The sequence below is a fragment of the Zea mays genome, chromosome 5, assembly GCF_902167145.1.
Source record: "Zea mays cultivar B73 chromosome 5, Zm-B73-REFERENCE-NAM-5.0, whole genome shotgun sequence".
NCBI classification, from domain to species: domain Eukaryota; kingdom Viridiplantae; phylum Streptophyta; class Magnoliopsida; order Poales; family Poaceae; genus Zea; species Zea mays.
Genome location: NC_050100.1, coordinates 186,167,934 through 186,186,090, shown reverse-complemented (window position 1 = coordinate 186,186,090; position 18,157 = coordinate 186,167,934). Strand labels below are relative to the sequence as shown.

The following is an 18,157-nucleotide window of genomic DNA, read 5'->3' as shown; positions in this document are numbered from 1 at the left end:
TCGGCCATGGCTAGGCCTCGTCGGCTAAAAATCACTGGACAGTCTGGGCAGAGCGTCGAACAGTCCGATGTGATAGGCGACCAATGGCTAGTGGTGCCACGTTGGCAGAGTCAACTATCGGATGGGTCACCAAACAGTCCGGTGCCCACCCGAGAAGAAAAGTGGCCAATCAACGATTTTGTGACCATTGCACAGGAGCTATCTGGTGTGCACCAGATAGTCCGGTGCACCCGCGGACATAGGAAGACTGAGAGCTTCCAAATGAAGCTCCAACGGCTCCTAGGCCCCTTGGTGCTATAAAAGGAGCCCATAAGCACCATGGAGCATATCATCAAGCACCCTAAGAGCACTCTACAACTCTGAAACTCGGCGACCACGCCTTCTAGTGTTTAAGAGATATTTGAGCGCGTTTCTGAGTTGTCACTCTATCTTTGTGTTCTTGCGCTCTCTTCTTTGCTTTTGTACATGTTATTGTTGCGTTGTGCTCTTGTGTGCGTGTTCTTACTCCTCCTACTCTGATTTCGATTGTGATTATCTTGTGTAAGGCATGAGAGACTCCAACTTGGATATTCCTCATAGACGGGATATTGTAATATAAGGAAGAACCGTGGTACTCAAGTTTGATCTTTTGATCACTTGAGAGGGGTCGAGTGCAATCCTCGTCTATTGGGACGCCACAACATGGAGTAGGCAAGCATATTACGCTTGACCGAACCACGGGATAAAAATTGTCATGTCGTTTGTGCCATTTACTTTATTGCAATTTCTATCTCTTTCAAGTTCTAAATTATCACTTGTAATATTGCTTTAAGTCTAAATTGTATCTTGATAGAGCAATCAAGTGAAAGGAACTTATCTCTTTCTCTCTACTCTCAAACTTGGTTTTATTTACTCTAACTCATATTATAGACCAAGTTTGTGTTGTTTGGAGCAAGTTTTGCAGGATCACCTATTCACCCCCTCTAGGTGCTTTCAAGTTCAAGTATGCACTCGTATTTGTTAGACTATCTCCAACAACTTACCCATCATATATCTCATCCCATCTCCTATTTCAAACTCCACTTTGTGAATAGTGCAGTCTACAATGTAAAACAATGCTTTTGGTGACCATATGGGTAACCTGCTGGACATAGCCTTAGCAACAATAGTAAGTATTGAATTTGGTCTTTATCCCAAGCTAACATTTCATATTCTAACATGAGTTACAAATTTTGGATCAAGTTTTGATGTTCGAGTTAAAATTTCAAGATTCGTCTATTCATCTGCTCTAGGCGACTTTCAATGATGCAACGCTAGTTCCAAAGTAACAACTTTAAAATACGGATAACTTTAGCCTTTCTTTCCACTTTCTAACATGTTGGTTGGTTCCTGATGGCCTTATAAAGTAGTGCATGACTAGGTAGTCGAAGCGGTAGTGCGAACACGTATGACGTGAAAGTGAATGCACACAACGAAAGTAGTCCAAACTAACATGTTGTGTTTTTTTATAAAAACGATCTTTTCTCTTTCGCTCGCAAATCATATCCCTTGAGAAATTTTAACATGTCAAGCATGATGGGCACCGTGTTGGTCTTAGATCGAATAAATGAGATGAAAGTGAAAAGTAATTAGAAGAGTGCAAATAATTTAAGAACCAGACTCCTCCTTACTCCGCGTCTCTCCTCTCTCCTCTTTTGTGGGAGAAGTGGGATGAGAGGTTTTTTATTATTTCTCATGGTATACAAATGAGATTCTAGGACTACAAATTATCCTTACTCATTATTTTATGAGTCAATTTACTATATAATCAATTATTAATAGAAGTTACTAAGGCTATCTCCAGTAGTTTAACCATTTTCACACCCATATTTAACTCCACTCTACGAACGGTGTAGTCTACAGTGCAAAACAATGTTTTGGACGACCATATGAGAGAACTGATGAACACGATGTAACATTGCAATACATCACCAACACGAAACTCAAAGCATCTAGCATACATTGAATTATGTGATGATCTGTCAGAAAAATGTTAGAAAGAAAAAGAAAAAAGAAAAAGAGAAAACCAGTACAAACTTTTATTATAGCATCTCTAAGAGACTAGTAAAATAGCTTGTCAAACTAATTTTTGGCTAATTAATAGTAAAATAGGTCTCCAACAAATAAGTTGTCTAACTCTCAAATTATCCTGCTCTCTAAATTGACTCCATCGCTAGCCAAATTTGGCTAGCCACTCCGTCCAGCCAAAATAACTTTGGTGTTAAAGATTTTGTTGGAATAAGATGTTATATATAGAATTTAATTTTTCCGGAGAGATAAATAAAGAGTTCCTTAGAGATAATGTTAGTTGATAGCCCATCTAAAAGCCCTTTAATTCAGCACAAACACGTTCCTCCAGACAACCAGAGCCACACGTTTGTTTACCCAAATACCCCTAACCTTTTCAGTTTTCACTGCTCCAGTTTTCTTATCTCCCCCATCTTCGTCGTCCTCACAGCGCCGGCGCTCCATCTTCCGTTCCTTCCCTTACTCGCGCTCGGCACGCAGGCGACGGCGGCGGCGGCGGCGCTCAGGCTCGGGCTCGGGCTCTCAGCGACGGCGTCAGCGGCTTCCCCTCCCGCCTCTCGCTAGTCGACTCGCGCCCTCGCATCCGTTCCTCCGCACACCGGCCGGTGACCCTGCGTGCGTGCCTCTTTCTCTCTTCCCGCCTCCGGTGTATCGACAACGGCGCCCGGTCCCGGTGGCGGCGCCGCGCGCGGCCTGAGGGCGGTGGGAGCCAGCAGCCGCTGCTCCACCAAGGCGGTCGCGCCGCTTTGGGAGCGCTTATGCCCCAAAGCGAAGCGTTACCCGACCTCTTAGCGCTTCAACGCGCTGAAGCGTGCGCTTAGTGCCGTTTTTTTGGAACCCTATATCATACAGAACAAGGTTCCCTCGTACTGGTAGCGCATGAACACGAAGGATTGAAGTTCATATGGTTCCTGCCGAGGTTGGCTACATTGCATTTAACCTGGTTATTGCTCAGCTTACCAACAGATTCTCAGAAAACTTTTATGCTTTGATGCATAAATTGTTTTTTTTCATTTTCTTTGCGTTTTGAGGGAGGTAGAAAACTACACTGGATCATGCATATTGACATATTGTCAGTTATACTTATATAGCTGAAACAGAAAGTTGATTGAATTTTTTTAATGGAAGTTATCTTAATCCTGGCTTACTGCTGGATTTACAAAAAAAAACATTATGCCCCCTCTCCTCCGAAAACACACACAAACACTGCCCTGTTTTATACTGCTTTTGAGGCATTGGTATCTTCGTCGCAATTTCTGGAATTCTTACATTTTATGTGAATCTGCAGGTTTCGTTCTTGTTAACTATTCAAGAAGTAGGAAATGATGAGCAACTTCCAAGCCACTACTTGCAAGCCTCACAGTAGGATCATTGTGAAGAAACCTATAGCAAGTCTTGGAAGCACATGTCAGTATCCATTATATTCACATGCTCTCGGATTCCACACGTTGCAAGAGAAGGTGTACCCAAGGCTAGTTCTCATTTCTGCTAGCCACAAAAGGCTTACTTCTGTATGTGCCTTAAGTGGAAAGGGAAGCTCTGGCACTGCTGATGACGTAAGTAGCTTCTATGGCCTTACTTTTATGCTTGATATTTCTTATAAATTTATATTGCAAAAATGCACAGCAGTGTTGTTTTCTTGACATGATTCCAGGGCTGTGTTGAATACATGTCAAATGATAGTGTTACCATTTTGTCCAAGGCCATTTTTTGGTATTTTAGTTGGTATATGATAACTATACAACACGGATATGGATATGGGTGTCGGTATTGGGCAGACATGGATATGTGGATCCGGCACTATAAAAAAAACGATACGCCGATACATTTCAGTATTTTTGAAATACAAATAAACATAATGATAAGGCATATTAGAGTTCTGGAAACAATAGCAGCAAAAAGGAGCATTGAAATTGCCCACAATATTGGTGTTTTGTTCTTTTCCAGTTTTTCAATTAATGAAAAGAAAGCTGTGCATCTCCATTCACTATTTTTTTTACTAATAAAGATCATAAATCACACATAAAAACATAGAATTAATGTACGACCCCTGGTGTAAATAAATTACTAGCACAGGGGAACTAGTACTACATGAATTTGTTGGGTCATGCCATCTACTTGTGTCTGGGAAAAGTGATGGGAACAGACAACACTAGATCAAGAGAGAGAACAAGGAAAATCAACCAAAAGCTCAAGAACTGAAGGACAAAACCAGATAGTGATTTGGAAGGGAAGGCCACTGGAACTGGAAGTCATTGACTCTACTGAATCGCGCCTGTGCATACTGCAACAGTGCAAACACAGTCATGGTGGAGGTGCATTGTCGTCATGGTGGAGGTGCATTGTCGTCATGGTGGAGGCCGGTGGCCGGTGGGCAGGGCCCTCATCCGTTCTGCGCTTGTGGCCTTCGCATGCTTTGATGCAAACATGGTGGGTCTTCTTCACAGTGTGGAGCAGCGTTGCTTGCCAACTTGGTGGAGCGCAGGGCTGGCAGCCGGTGGGTGGTGGTGCTCGTTTGTGCTGTATCGAAGCTTGTGCAGGTCAATGTTTACAAGTCGGGCGACCAGCTGGTCGAGTGAGAGGGGCGACCAGGCGACTAATCGCGATTAGGGCGACGATTAGTCGACCTAATCGGTCCTGGTCGACCTCTGGTCGTCCGTTAGTCGTCCTATAGATTTAAGGACATATGTATATGTATATAACTATATATTAACTATATGAACACTGCATTTCTGCAATAATATAGGCATAGTTAGTAGCAGACTAGCAGTAATTCAGTAAAAGTGTAAAATTGGATCCATCCAAAGTCCAAACTGAAAGTAAAATTGGCATAATTACTTGCAGTAATTTAGTAAAAAGTACTGCATTACCTGCTGGCTGCTACCTAGAGCAGATCAGCATCCAAACAAAATGCAGCAGCAGCAGCACCATCTTCGTCCAGGTAATAGAGGGAAAGGGAAGGGAGACTGGGAGATAATCAGAGAAGGGAGAGCAAGTGCTGCCTTCAGATGACGAGCTCATCTTCAATTCTTGACTAGCTGACAGACGCCGGAGCACTGGAGTACTGGACGCCGCTGGACGGCTGGAGCACTTGGAGGCTGGAGCAGAGACGTCGACAGAAACCAGAGAAGAGGACAGAGGAGAGGAGTAGGGTTTCTGGCGGCTGGGAACGGTTCTGCTGGGTTTCTGGCGTCTGGGAGGGGTCCTGGCGGCTAGGAGGATTTTTGGAGGGGGCAGGCTACTGTAGATGGGCCAAAAACTAGAGTGAAGCCCAGTACCAAAACTGCAACGACCAAAAACGACTAGGAAGTGTTCGACCAGACGACTAATCGCCCAGGTCGACGACTAGTCGGACGACTAGGACGACTAGAAACCCTAATCGCGTCGTCCTCCTAATCGCCCTCTTCCAGGCGACCAGCCCGACTAATCGCGATTAGTCGGACGACTTGTAAACACTGGTGCAGAGGTGACCGTGTTATGTGTTGAGCGGATGAGGCAAAGGGGGTTCGGGGGTTAACTGGACTGGGCTGTATCAGCAGTCTGCCCTGATACGTATCTGCCCGCTGTATCGTGATTTATTGAATTTATTTTTTATTCTGATAAGTTTCTGATACGTATCCAAGGTATCCTGCGTGTCTTTATCTTATACATATCTGATACAGGATATTCTGCCCCACCCCATGTATCCATGTGTCACAGTGTATTGAAATTAAACAAAGTTGACAGTTCGTCGGTGCCAAAAATTATGAATGCCACCAGTGCACTTGACATTGTTGGGCTCTGAGAAAGGGATAAACCGAGGAAATCTTTTCCTCTCACCCCACAAATGGGGAGAGGCTGCTTCGAATCTGTGACCTGGTGATTCAGTGAGAGCTCTCACCACTACATTTGACATTGTTGAATTAAGGAAACATAGTTAGAGTGATACTTTTATTTGCAAGTGCTATACGCGCGTACTGTGCGCTTAGATATTTGTTAAATTGAACTAGTGTAAAATATTTTTGGTGGATCAAAGCAAACTTACTCTTGTCTTGCTTCAGATTTTTGTCATACTCCTTTAGGCTTGTTCGGCTAGAGGTGGATTGGAGGGGTTTAAATCCCTTCCTATTCAATTTTGAATAGAAAGGGATTTAATCCCCTCAATCCTCTCCAATCCCCATGCAACCGAACAAGGCCGTGGTTTACTTCTCTTGTTTTTTGGAAGTCATGATCTGCTGAGTTTGTCTCAACTATTTAAAACTATGTTTTAGATTTGTTGGTCAAAGTTAGGAATGTATGACTTAGGACAAACCTGAAACGAGGGAGTAGTTAGGCTACCATATCGAATTTAAACACAGATCAAGGATAATTAGGAATAGCTGGCTTGGTCAAGAAACCAAGTATATAGGAAAGGTCTCTGTCCCCAAAACATTTGCATACATTTGGTCCTTCTAGCAAAGTGCACTTACGTTTCTTAACAGGTTGGTGAACGTTAATGTTGCTTTGTTCCAGCCTTTGATGGAATCTTTGAAGAAAGCTGTGGCTGATGCAAAAAAGCCCCGTTCCATACAAGACTTACTGAAGGAGCAGGTGGCTAAACTGAGAGAACAAGCGTCTGGTGGAGGCAGAGGGAATGGGAATCGCCGTGGAGGCAGTGGTGGTTCTGGTGGCCCAGATGATGAATCGTTCAAGGAAACATTGGATGAAGTAGTGCAAGTTATCTTAGCCACTGTTGCTTTCATACTTGTGGTAATTGTTTTGTTTTTCTTGTTTCTTCTGCATTTACTGGAATACTTATTTGATAAGTTAGCACTGGGCATCATAGACTTTTGAAACATCATTGCTATGAATAGACAGAATAGTATCAATAGACTTCATGCCCTTAGAATTTTTTGCTTGTACATGTGACACTTAGGTAAAAAAATGATTATAGGCTCCTTTTATGGTTTGAATTACCTTACAGTTTGGTTATTGCCAGATCTTACGAAATTCAAATATATGCATCTGTTTTTATCGTAGTGACAAGCATTAACCCCCAGGATGCCTGCTAAATCACTGTGTTTTTCTAATGATGCAGTACATCCACATAATCAGAGGGGAGGAGCTTTACCGTCTTGCCAGGGACTACACCAGATATCTCGTCACCGGTAAGAGGACTGCCCGACTGAAGCGTGCCATGCAAAGGTGGCGCAACTTCTCGGAGAGCTTCATGCAGAAGGCAGGCTCAGAAGACGACCAATATGAGAGACCAGCTGTGTCAAAACCTGCATGGTGGCAACAGCCTCAGAAATTTGTGCATTTTGTGGAGGACCTTTGCAGGGGAAACTGGCGTCCCCATGCTCAGGAGTCTTAGTTGATGGAGTACCCCCCGACCCATTGCAGAATGCATACTTGGCTGTGATTGGAGCAAGGTCGCCTGTCAGGCTGTCACCTGGGGCAGGTTTTTTTTTTTTGTTATTTATCGGATATTTGCCACTGGTTTCTTAGGAGTATGTAGAAAGTCGCTGAATTGTTGGCAATTTTGCAGTTGATAGAACCTCGTTTTGAGACTCTAACCTGCCAAGTCGGGTGTGGAATTGTTTATTAATAAGCTGTTTGGTTTGAGGAATGATCTAGTCCATCGTCTTCTCACTCCTCACTTTTTTGTTTGGTTTGTGGAATGGATTGAGTTGATCCATCATCACCTTATTCCTTATAGTTATTTAGTTAGTACTAATATGAGTAATAAGGTCATCCCACCAAATTTGAGGAATGGACTCATGATGCACCACCACATTTTGGATGAAATGATTCCTCAAACCAAACACCCCCTAAGTCGGCCTTTCTATGTACATGTTTGTTGAGGACTGCAGATCTATTGCCACCACCACAAGCCTCAGCCCTCAGCTAGCTAGCAAGTTGCCCTGCCATACATTTTTGTTGTTAGGATATTAGGACTTCAAAGTTACACTAGCCGTGCAAATGTAACAATGTAGTATTATGTTTTGTAGGAAATTTTTGCACGACCTATCATGCCCATGAGGCCATGAAACTATTGTCCTTTCAATAGCGATATTGCTAGCACAGTAAACACCAATCCATCGACAGAACAAGAGAGTTCATGAAAATATGAAATAGCTCACTTTTTATGTTTCTTCGCTATGGTTATACAAACTCAGTATAGTTCTGAAAAAATAACCGAGTGTCTGCACCAAACTACCAAAAAGTTTCATATTGTAAACGTGAATCGGTGCATGGCCGTTTCCCCAGATTGAAAGAAATCATTTGTCGCTGTTATACTCGGTGGTTGGCAATGCTGAAAGTAATCCGGCACAGATCAACTTTCATCAGCAGGAGAGCCTGACGCTTCAGCAGCTTTCTTTTCCTTCTGTTTCTCTCTGCGCTTCTTGTTTCGCAATGCATTTTTGCTCATCTCCCCCCTGTCACATTGTTAAGGTCAGTGGGTTTATCTGTCGATGTGTAACAAAAAGACACAAGAAAAGGTGAATGAAGAATGTGAAACTCACCCAGCAGGAGCTAGTCCACCAAAGAGCTGCAATGCACCAACAGACATGATAAGTCAACTCTATACTGTCAAACAATGAGAATTTTCTCCGACCAGATGGAACAATAACTAATAGAATAAGCTGAGCACAGCAAACTACAATCCCGGGTAAATGCCAGCATATGATTTATTAAGTATGAGAAACATTATTCTTTTATTTTATTCATACTGACAAGATCTAGCACGTGTTGTTTCAACTTTCACTTTCAGCATAGCCAGTCACAATCCCTGGTAAAAGGAGGGTGGTGATAGGTCTGCCACATCAACGTAAAAATCCAACCATCTAGCTCAACTTGCTTGGAGTAACATGCTTTGTTGTTGTTTTTGTTGTGGCACAATGACAAGGAGCGATTGCATGGTAATAGACCAAATCATCCAGTTTCACATTCCATTCCTCTGAACCAAAGACCGAACACCCTAGTTCTGGAACAGAACCATAGTGGGGTTATTGGATAGAAGCTTGTACCTTGTCCTGAAGTTCTGCAGAACCCTTAGCATGAGGTGGGCGGTATGCTGTAGGTTTTGGCGCTGTAATTGCAGGGGCCTTGCTTGATGTTTGTGCTGACTTGGAACCTTGTGCTGAAACTATAAAAGGAAGTCAATGAAAGATATCAATTGATCAGAACAGATTGACTTGGAATCTACGAGAATATCAAAACCTTGTTTTTTTGTTTCTTCAATCTTTAAGGTACTCAAGGATGTTGTCAGGTCAGCAATGTCAGTGAATCTTTCAGCTGCTTCAGGTTTCCAATCAGCCTGAGTGATTCAAAAAATAATCAGAAATATAGAGTGAGGATGCAAATTTATCTATAAATTTCAGCATGTTACTGCACTTCAGGAACAAAAGATGATAAAAACAATGTTGAGGCGATACCTGATACAGCCTTTCAAACATCTTCTTAAACTGCAGAGATCCGTTGTGGTCAAATATTTTTATACTGCAATAACAGTTCCATTCAGTTAAGAGCATTTAACTATGTTCATTAATATGTCAATTGCCAAATATGCAGTAAACATACCAATTGTCTATTTGAAGCCTCGGAGCTGTTGTAGCAGTCATAAAATGACGACCATCAGGGGACCATTCACTTGTGACAGAACATTCTGCCTTTGTTTTCGCTACCAATTTTTTTTCTGAATAATCCCAGAATGCCTGGGCAGAAAACACCATGTGAGCTACAACATACAATGCAACTATTTTAGATGCTTGCAGGTATTAAGGCATGTTTGCTTTTGTAGTTTGTCTATGTTTTTTTCTATTACCAAACTCAAAAGTTAAGCAAATGAACTAGGCAATATTTATAAATTTTCAAGGTGAAGAACAATGCTGAAAATTTGTTTGGCGTAGAAATATACCATATCACCAGGCAAATTGCCAAAACCTGCTAATACAACAACTGGTCGAGAAAATGTGGTCAAGGATATTGTTAAAGCAAAATGTTTCGTAAGATGTATACTCCATCTGTTTCTTATTATACTGAGTGTTAGGATCTGAAAAGGTCAGATTTCTTAAACTTTAACTAACAATTAGTCAAATTATATACATGCTCAGTGTGCAAAAGTTATATCAATATATGTGTATTTAACATATCTTTAATATAATTTTATTTTAGCACTAGCATTCATAATAAAAAAAATATTGGTCAAAAAATGCTTTTAAAAAGTTATACAGATCCTAATACGTCCTATGGAAAGAAACATAGGGAGCACGGTTCAGCCCAACTTTTGAGATAGAAACAGCTAGATATGCCCATCACATTTTTTGATTTTTACACAAGACCACACATCAAGAGTTCATCAAGACTGACTGATCAAATTATTCTAGAGGAAACATCGTAAGATGTATATTCCCTCCGTTTCTTATTACACTGAGTATTAGGATCTGAAAAGGTCAAATTTCTTAAACTTTAACTAACAATTAGTCAAATTATATGCATGCTTAGTGTCAAGTGTGCAAAAATTATATCAATATATGTGTATTTAACATATCTTTGATATGATGTTATTTTTGTAGCACTAACATTTCATAATAAAAAATACTGGTCAAAAAATGCTTCTGAGTTATACAGATCCTAATATGCCCTACGGAAAGAAACAGAGGGAGCAGGGCTTAGCAATGATTTCAAGTCGTCCGACTAATCGCGATTGATCGCGATTAGTCGGTCTGGTCGCCTGTTAACAGCCGATTAGCCGGACGACTCGATTAGGGAGCCTGGTCGTTCTGATCGTCCGATTAGTCGACGATAAGGACGATTAGTCGTCCGTTTTTCCAGTTTCTGGTCGTTGGTGCTAGTATTTTTGTGTTGGGCTACAGGACCAATGTTTTCGCTCATCTACAAGAACATTAAGTTCCGCCTCTCCTCTCCTCTGCTAAAACCCTAAGGCTGCCTAAACCCTGCATGTATCCCTCTGCCGGGCGGCTGCTCTAGAGGTCCAGATCACCGGCGTCTCCACTCTCCAGCACTAGTGATCCCCTCTGCCCGAACTCCCGATCACCGGCAGCTGCTCGCCTGCTCCAGTCACATGTGCCCCTCTGCCTGCTTGCCTGGTCCACAGCTCCAGTTCAGAACTCTAGAGTCCAGATCACCGGTGGGCGACGGCTACTCCAGATCACCAGTGTCTCCAGCACCAGTGACGAGATGAGCTCGTCATCTCAAGGTTCCCCCTGCTCCCTCTCCCCCATCTCTGTAGTTCTGTTCTGTCTGTGTCTCCCACCAGTGATCAAACACTAATGGCTGTTGCTGCTCTAATCCTAAGCCGACTGCTGATTAGTGACTTGTACCTCTGCCTGTTATTTTGTATATCCTGCTGTTTATACCTATATAAGTATAAATACCAGTCTAAAAGGTCTAGGATGACCAGGGACCAACTAGGACCAACTAGGGGTCGACTAATCGCCCTGGTCGTCGCCTAATCGCGACTAGTCGCCTGGTCGGCCCCAGTGTTCGACCAGGCGACTTGAAATCATTGGGGCTTAGACCAACTTCTGTAGATAGAAATAGCTAGATTTGCCCATCACATTTTTACACAAGATCACACATCAAGACTGAATGATCAAATTATTCTAGAGGATACATCGTCCTTTGGGGTTCCATCTTATCGTATTGTAGGGTCCTTCACCAAACTCAACAAGAGGGTTGCACTTCTTGTTGAATATTGTTGCCTTGGGCGGCATAACTGAGATACAGTTAAGGAGCACTTAAAAAAGGACAAATGGTACGTAAAAGGTTAAACACTGAAATTCTACATTGCATATGAAGACAGTAAATGTAAGGATACCACCATAAACCACAGCAAATTCAGAGCCAGAGGAAGACCACTGCACATCGTGGACTGGCCCGTCCTTTTCTGCCAATACATTATAGTGTCAGATACCAGAAATTAAAGGATAAATATTTTCAAACCCTAAGAACTTACTGAGTGGAACAATTCCTTCGAAGGCCCTGTCAGTTGTCAAGTAGTTCAACTTGGTTTCACCATAGTAACTCTGATTGGTTTTATCCACGTCAGCTTGAGCAAGAATTAGAAGGCCAGTGGACCCTTTGTTCCACTGTAATTGAACGGTGGAACAGCGAAAAAAGCTCCTGCGAGCAACAACTTGATTTTGTGCATCCTTGTTGCAAGAAAATATCTGAACGCTAGCTGGAACACCCTACTCGAAACCAGAGAGACAAAGAGATGAGTAACCTTGTGAAACTAGTTTGCAGAAACACAGTCTAATTACCCAAATAAAATGTAACAAATCAGACCTTAGCCTCTGGGACGAATCCAGCAACATGAGATCCTGGTGCAGTTGCTAGCTTCATCGTAGCTATGCCAGGCATTCTTATCCTATACAAAATTCCTTTTGCAAAATCTTTTGGATCAAAGAATTGTATCTCATTAGGCATCATCCGGCAAGCGACCGATTCATCCGCAGAAAACTGAACCATTGGCCTGCGGGTTCAGTCAAAATATCATGCATCAAGAACTCAAATGCATCTCATGCTTACGCAAATTGAGCCTAAATCAGATTTATAGATACTTTCTCCTATACTGTCTCAGGTTTCTTTTTTGCCTAAGCTCGTGTATGCAGCTAAAGGAGAATCCACATAGAATGGTGGCAGAAAGTGTCAGAATATCAAACCCAGGAACCAGGATAAAATTTTTAATCAGTAGCCAATCCAATCACTAAGGATCAGGTGCTAGGAGATATCTTTAAAATCGAGTACCAGTTTTGTTTCCTTGCCAGTCTCCCAAAAGAAGCATCATCCAGCTTGATAGGGACCTCAGTGATAGATGTGTATGCAACTGTGCAAGAGTTCAAACATAGCTACCATATGACATCGCTGACTTAACGAATTATTGCAATAACAAATATGCTGGATGTAGTTAACAAGCGAGCGTCTGCCACTATCTCCCATAAAATGTTCATCTGCTAAATCAGTATTAGTAAGATGCTAAATGCTACAAAATGTACCCACAGTACATCTCTACAAGCATAATGAAGCATAAAGAGTGCAGGCAGGCAGCATAAGTTATCAGTGTCATGAGAGCCCAAGTAACACGAACCAGGTGGTTTTAGACATGCTCTTCTGATAGTGTTGGTAAAGAGCGGCAGCTGTGTCGACGTGCCAGACCGTGACATTCTTCTCCTGCGGCGAGGATGACTTCTGGAAGGTCTGCAGATACGCCCCCGTGGGCGATAGCGCAGCGGCGAGGAGACCCGGGAGCTCGAAGCACTTGACTACAGCGAGTGTGCGGCAGTCGTAGACGGTGGCCGAGGCCGATGCCACCGTCGCGAGCAGGCGGGCACCGTCGGTGGAGAAAGAGGTGGCGCTGCACGCCGTCTTGGGGAGTCTCTGCGGCGGGCTGGTGGTGCCCGGCGGGTAGGGGGGTCCGGACCACACCGTGACTCCGTCGGGCTCGCGAACTGCGACGTTGGCGCATTCCGTCAAACGCGAGATGTTATGGGAGAAACGCGGCGAGGAGAGAGAGAGAGGGATGTGTGAGGATACCTAGGATCTCGAGGGCCGGCGGTGGCGATGCCATGGCCGAGCACGCGACAAGTCCTCTGGGGCCGCCGGCGAGATCGCGAGCACAGTGACGCGCGGCGGCGGCGCGGGACGGAGAGGTTGGGGACGGCGTCGCGTCCAGGAGAAGAGATGCGGGGTGCTGTCAATTTGCTTGCTGCTGCAGCTGACAGGTGGGACTAAGTCACTAAGCTTCGTGAGGCCGCCGTTGTCAGTGTAAATGGATCGTGTTCTGGGACATGGGCTACTTTAATAGTCTGGGTTCCGTACGATCTGGCCCATTTTAGCTGACTGGTCAGCCCACCCAAAACCTTCCTGAAATTGCAAGTTGGGATTCATTCTAGTGGGCCATCTAGGAAGAGAAAAGAAATCCTAAATCCTAAAATAAGAAAAAACAATGTATCTAAAAGGCAAGAGAAAATAGTCATCACAATAAGAGAGAGCGATTTCTCTAAAGTAGTAAGAAAAAAATACCTGGAGATAAAATATCCTTAAAATTGAAACATAGCTACTACTAAAATCCCTAAAAACGGATTATGAAAACGAAACGGTACCGAATGCTAAAAAAGCAAGAAAGAGAACAAATATCAATGGTCCGTCTTCGCCTATAGCGCTCGAACCACACCCGGTGCTTCATGTGAGCCACCAAACATGTTGCCGCGAGCCAAGTAGCAAACCGGGTTCCCATACTATCCCTCCTTGGCTCCTTGTTCAAGTGGTTATCCTTTAGCTCTGCGGCTCTGCCCATCGACCGTCGTGGCTACCTTCTTTCCCTATATTTTTTTCCTCCTCTAACTAGTTTGGGAACCATATTTTTCCAAAATATTTTTTATTTTTACAAGAAAAAATGAACTAATCTTACTTCGAAAAATGAAAATTATTTGAAAAAATAGGGTTCTCAAACTAGCACTAAATTTCTAAATCTCTAGCCTAATTCGTCGAAGAAGCTCAATCTCAACGGACGTGGAGAAGAGCGAACGGATCAGGCGGCGAACATTGAGCTAAAGAATAGTGTGAAAATTGACCGAGAAAAAAATCAGTCATAAATGAGACTAGAATTAGCAGCGCCCTATCGGGCGCTATAAAATTCTCTAATCTAGCATCAATGTTTGAGGAGAAATGGTAAGAATCTATATGAACCATATGATCACTGAAGCATCCCTACGACTTGACTCATTATTGGACGATCCTGTGGCTTCATCTAAATGCATAAAGACAAGTAATATTTCTTCAACCATCTTCCTCAGATATTGCAGTAAGCTCCGATGAGAAATGGTAAGAATCTGCTGCAGGCATATTAGGATCATCATCTTCACAGAAGAATGGCCTAGAAGGCATTTGCAGGCCCAGGCCATGAGTGCCACACTCGAGCATCTCTATGATCTCGCCCATGGTCGGACGATCCTGCGGCTTCATTTGAATGCAGCGTAGCCCAGCGATGCACAGTTTCCTCTCCAACTCATGCATGTCTGCCGCAACAGAAATCTCGCCAGCTTCTTGTTCCGCTAGACGGTCATAAACCTAGGCCGGGTACTATGCTCGGCTTGAGTTGGCTGCATTCCTTCACCCTCCTGCCATGTCGAGCAGTAGCATACCAAAACTATAAACATCAGATTTGCTTGATATGGCACCAAAGCTACGAGATATCATTTCAGGAGCTATGTACCCAATAGTTCCCCGCATGGCGCTTGCTGGCACAAAGCTCTTGTCTCTAGGGTACAACTTGGCAAGGCCAAAGTCAGAAACCTTTGGGACAAAATTGCTGTCCAAAAGAATGTTGTGTGGCTTGATGTCAAAGTGAAGGATCTGTATGTCGCACCCTAGATGCAGGTATGTAGTTGATTCCCCTTGCAATGCCCAAAGCAATCTCGTTGAGCATATCCCAAGAAAAACTTCTTTCGGCCGAGAATATGTACTCACAGACCAGTGCCCTCCTCATTTCCTCTGCACAGAAGCCCACAAGGCGAACCACATTGATGTGGTGAATCCTACCGATGGTGGAGAATGAACTCGCCCCCATTGCAGTTGGAGTTGCCCAGCATCTTGACGGCAACATACATATTGCCTGCTGCGAGTAGTAGGCCCTTGTATACGGACCCGTATCCGACATGCATATTGCAAGTAACGGATCCCAGCGAGGAAGAGGGCAGCTGTTGTGCATATCCAAATTGGCGTCCACAACCCAGAAGGAATGATTGATATAGTCGATGCTGGTGACAAAATGTCCCCGTGTTGATGCGGATTGTAGCCTTGCCGTTGCTACAGACCAGCTCGTATGCTTTTACACCGCACTCTTCTGGGTCACCTGGCCTACGGAAAGGGTTGGATATGTTGCCAAGATCACCACAGGAGAAATGAGGACACTGACCTTGGCCTCCAGCATCTACAGCACGAACTGCACTACTGCAGTCACAGAAATAAAAAAGACAAGTAAAGCTTGCCAGGATGCAGAAGAGTGAATAAATGTTGCAGGTGCACATGACTTCACCATGAGAGATTTTTAGATGCATGAATGCTTCCTAGGGTGTTAGCTATGGACAGGCTAACAAGGACGCTTAGTTATTTGAGAACAGCAGGCCTGACGATGATTGGGGCCGAATACTCTCCAAGTCTAATAAAATGCATCACCGCACCTTTTGACTTTGTGTTTACTTGAGCACAGCAGGAAGTTTCATGGAAACTTGGAATTTCTCGTCACCATACAATGGCAAGAGGGGGAAGACATGGGAGGCAAGGGGAGGAATACCCAGGGCGCAGGGGGTCAGGCAGCCACATTGGAGACGGAGTGGGCGACGTGTGGTCGCGGAGGAAGAGGAGGCCCTTGCAGCGGCACCGTGGAGGCGGCGCTCAGTCGAAAAGGTTTGTGTGGGAACCGATAGAGGTACGTCACGGCAGCCGGAAGAGCCAAATCAGAGCCGGCAGAGCTGCGCGCTGCGACGACGGGACGAGGGAAGGAGAGGCAGAGGGAGGAGGCGAGGCTGGTCAGGCCGACGGTGAGCAGAAAGATGGGATTTGCAGCGAGGCGGGCGGTGTCATCGGAGGGAGTAGCCGAGTAGTACAGGATGGAGGAGGATAGAGAATACAACACCCGTCACAGGCTCACAACTGGATTGAAGGAAGAGCTTGCGTCCGCGCTCCTGACACGCGTTGGCCGGGTGGTGGCTATGCCTCCGTGGAATGCGGAGGGCGCGTGAAACCCCTTCAAGTTTTAATAACTCTGATGAGAAACACCTGGTGTCATATAGCAAATCCAGATATAATCATATAATACTTTGCCTTTTCTAAATTTTAAGTTCTCTCTGGTTTTAATCAAAAATCTATCTCTAGACAAATATGCTGGCGCTTGCAAGATATTCCATTCTCCTTTAGACTTGTCGAAAGTAGACTAGTTTGGTTCAGTGGAAGTACTCGAAGTCTTATTTAACGAAACTACTTTGATGTACTAGATGTTCCGTTCTACTATAAACCTGGTTTAGGAACCAAAAAACACGCCATATACCGATATACGCTTTGAAACGGGGTTTGCAAGGTGGGACTGATGAAGCCGCCGGAAAACAGAAGGATCGTTTCGTACTTTCGTTGGAGGAATAAAAAGAAGAAAGAAAGAAAGAAAGAAAGAAAAAAGAACAAAAGGCGCATCATCAGCAGGAAACGAAAGAGTGCGACGCTATTCCGGTCGAGGTCTTGCGCCGCAAAGTCCACTGTCCACCAACCCAGCTTTCTTCCGCACTTGCAAAGTTGCACGTCCATTTACCGCCGCCGCTTGCAAAGCCCACTGTATCAGTCGCTGAGCTGTTGGTCTCCAACCGCACACCTTTTAGGCTTTTATCAACAGATACTAGCGGACTAGCCCTCTGTTCCTTCCTGGATTCCTGCATATAGTTGCATGTAGACTTTTCTGGCCCTTCTGGTAATAATATACCAGTATATCACAGGAAGAGAAAAGGTCATCAAGAAAACACTATTGCTTGCTTCTCCTGAAGAGGGAAAAAAACAGCCTACGCTCCACGTCAGCCCATCGAGCATTTTATCTGAAATGCGCGATGACGGACTGAACACAGCAGCGCAGCGGAAAAAGGCGTTCGCTTTTTCATGGCTCCTGTCCAACCAAGACGCCAAGTCACAGCCCCAACGCAACGCATCGCGCCCGGATGAGCGTTTCTCGCCGCAGTCGGAGCCTCGCGGCGGCGCCCATCTCCGTGTCAACCTCTGTCCATCAATGCGCTGTACTGTCGCGGCGCGGCGCGGCGAAAGGGACACGCCAGGCGCCCTAGGCCACGAGCATGAAGCATCCCCCCACCGCCAGTTCAGACGGAAAGCCAGCCTGACTGCCTGAGCGTGCGTGTGCGTGTACGTGTACGTGTAGGTGCAGTGCGAGCGAGTGCAACAACCCCAGCGGCGGCCGTCGACCTCAATTCCCAAACGTGAGAACGGGCGGTCACTGGTTCGCTGCTTCAACTGCTGGTGGCTCCGGGGTTTCTTCCCCTTCTTTCTTATGTTTAATATCTCTTCTCTACTAACTATTAAGAGAGGAGTGTAGACTGCCCCCGCCTCTCTACCCCGCCCGCCCATGAAC

General features: G+C 44.5%; 2 protein-coding genes and 1 pseudogene across 3 annotated transcripts; 1 reads left to right on the top strand and 2 right to left on the bottom strand.

The window, feature by feature from the left end:
- The first annotated feature begins 2,388 nt into the window (after nucleotides 1-2,388).
- On the top strand, nucleotides 2,389-7,643 carry LOC100193033 (uncharacterized). Of its 2 annotated transcripts, none has more exons than XM_008682869.3 (4): nucleotides 2,389-2,661; nucleotides 3,335-3,602; nucleotides 6,538-6,774; nucleotides 7,103-7,643. In XM_008682869.3, exons 2-4 carry the CDS (start codon nucleotides 3,369-3,371, stop codon nucleotides 7,376-7,378), a joined length of 747 nt encoding a protein of 248 aa, XP_008681091.1. In that variant the 5' UTR covers nucleotides 2,389-2,661; nucleotides 3,335-3,368; the 3' UTR covers nucleotides 7,379-7,643. The 2 variants fall into 2 exon arrangements, with proteins under 2 accessions (XP_008681091.1, NP_001131673.1); NM_001138201.1 differs by having other exon boundaries at nucleotides 2,485-2,965; nucleotides 7,103-7,630.
- Nucleotides 7,644-8,124: 481 nt separating this feature from the next.
- LOC100304267 (Eukaryotic translation initiation factor eIF2A family protein) lies at nucleotides 8,125-13,752 on the bottom strand. Its single transcript, NM_001165710.1, has 13 exons — nucleotides 13,567-13,752; nucleotides 13,121-13,481; nucleotides 12,319-12,505; nucleotides 11,987-12,221; nucleotides 11,849-11,917; nucleotides 11,645-11,746; nucleotides 9,926-9,966; nucleotides 9,589-9,722; nucleotides 9,444-9,507; nucleotides 9,229-9,325; nucleotides 9,036-9,154; nucleotides 8,532-8,557; nucleotides 8,125-8,444 (listed from the first exon to the last, which is right to left on the bottom strand). The coding sequence occupies exons 1-13, from the start codon at nucleotides 13,598-13,600 to the stop codon at nucleotides 8,342-8,344; spliced, it is 1,572 nt and encodes a 523-aa protein (NP_001159182.1). The 5' UTR covers nucleotides 13,601-13,752; the 3' UTR covers nucleotides 8,125-8,341.
- A 1,059-nt stretch (nucleotides 13,753-14,811) lies between these two features.
- On the bottom strand, nucleotides 14,812-18,153 carry LOC103628745 (uncharacterized; annotated as a pseudogene).
- Nucleotides 18,154-18,157: the final 4 nt, after the last annotated feature.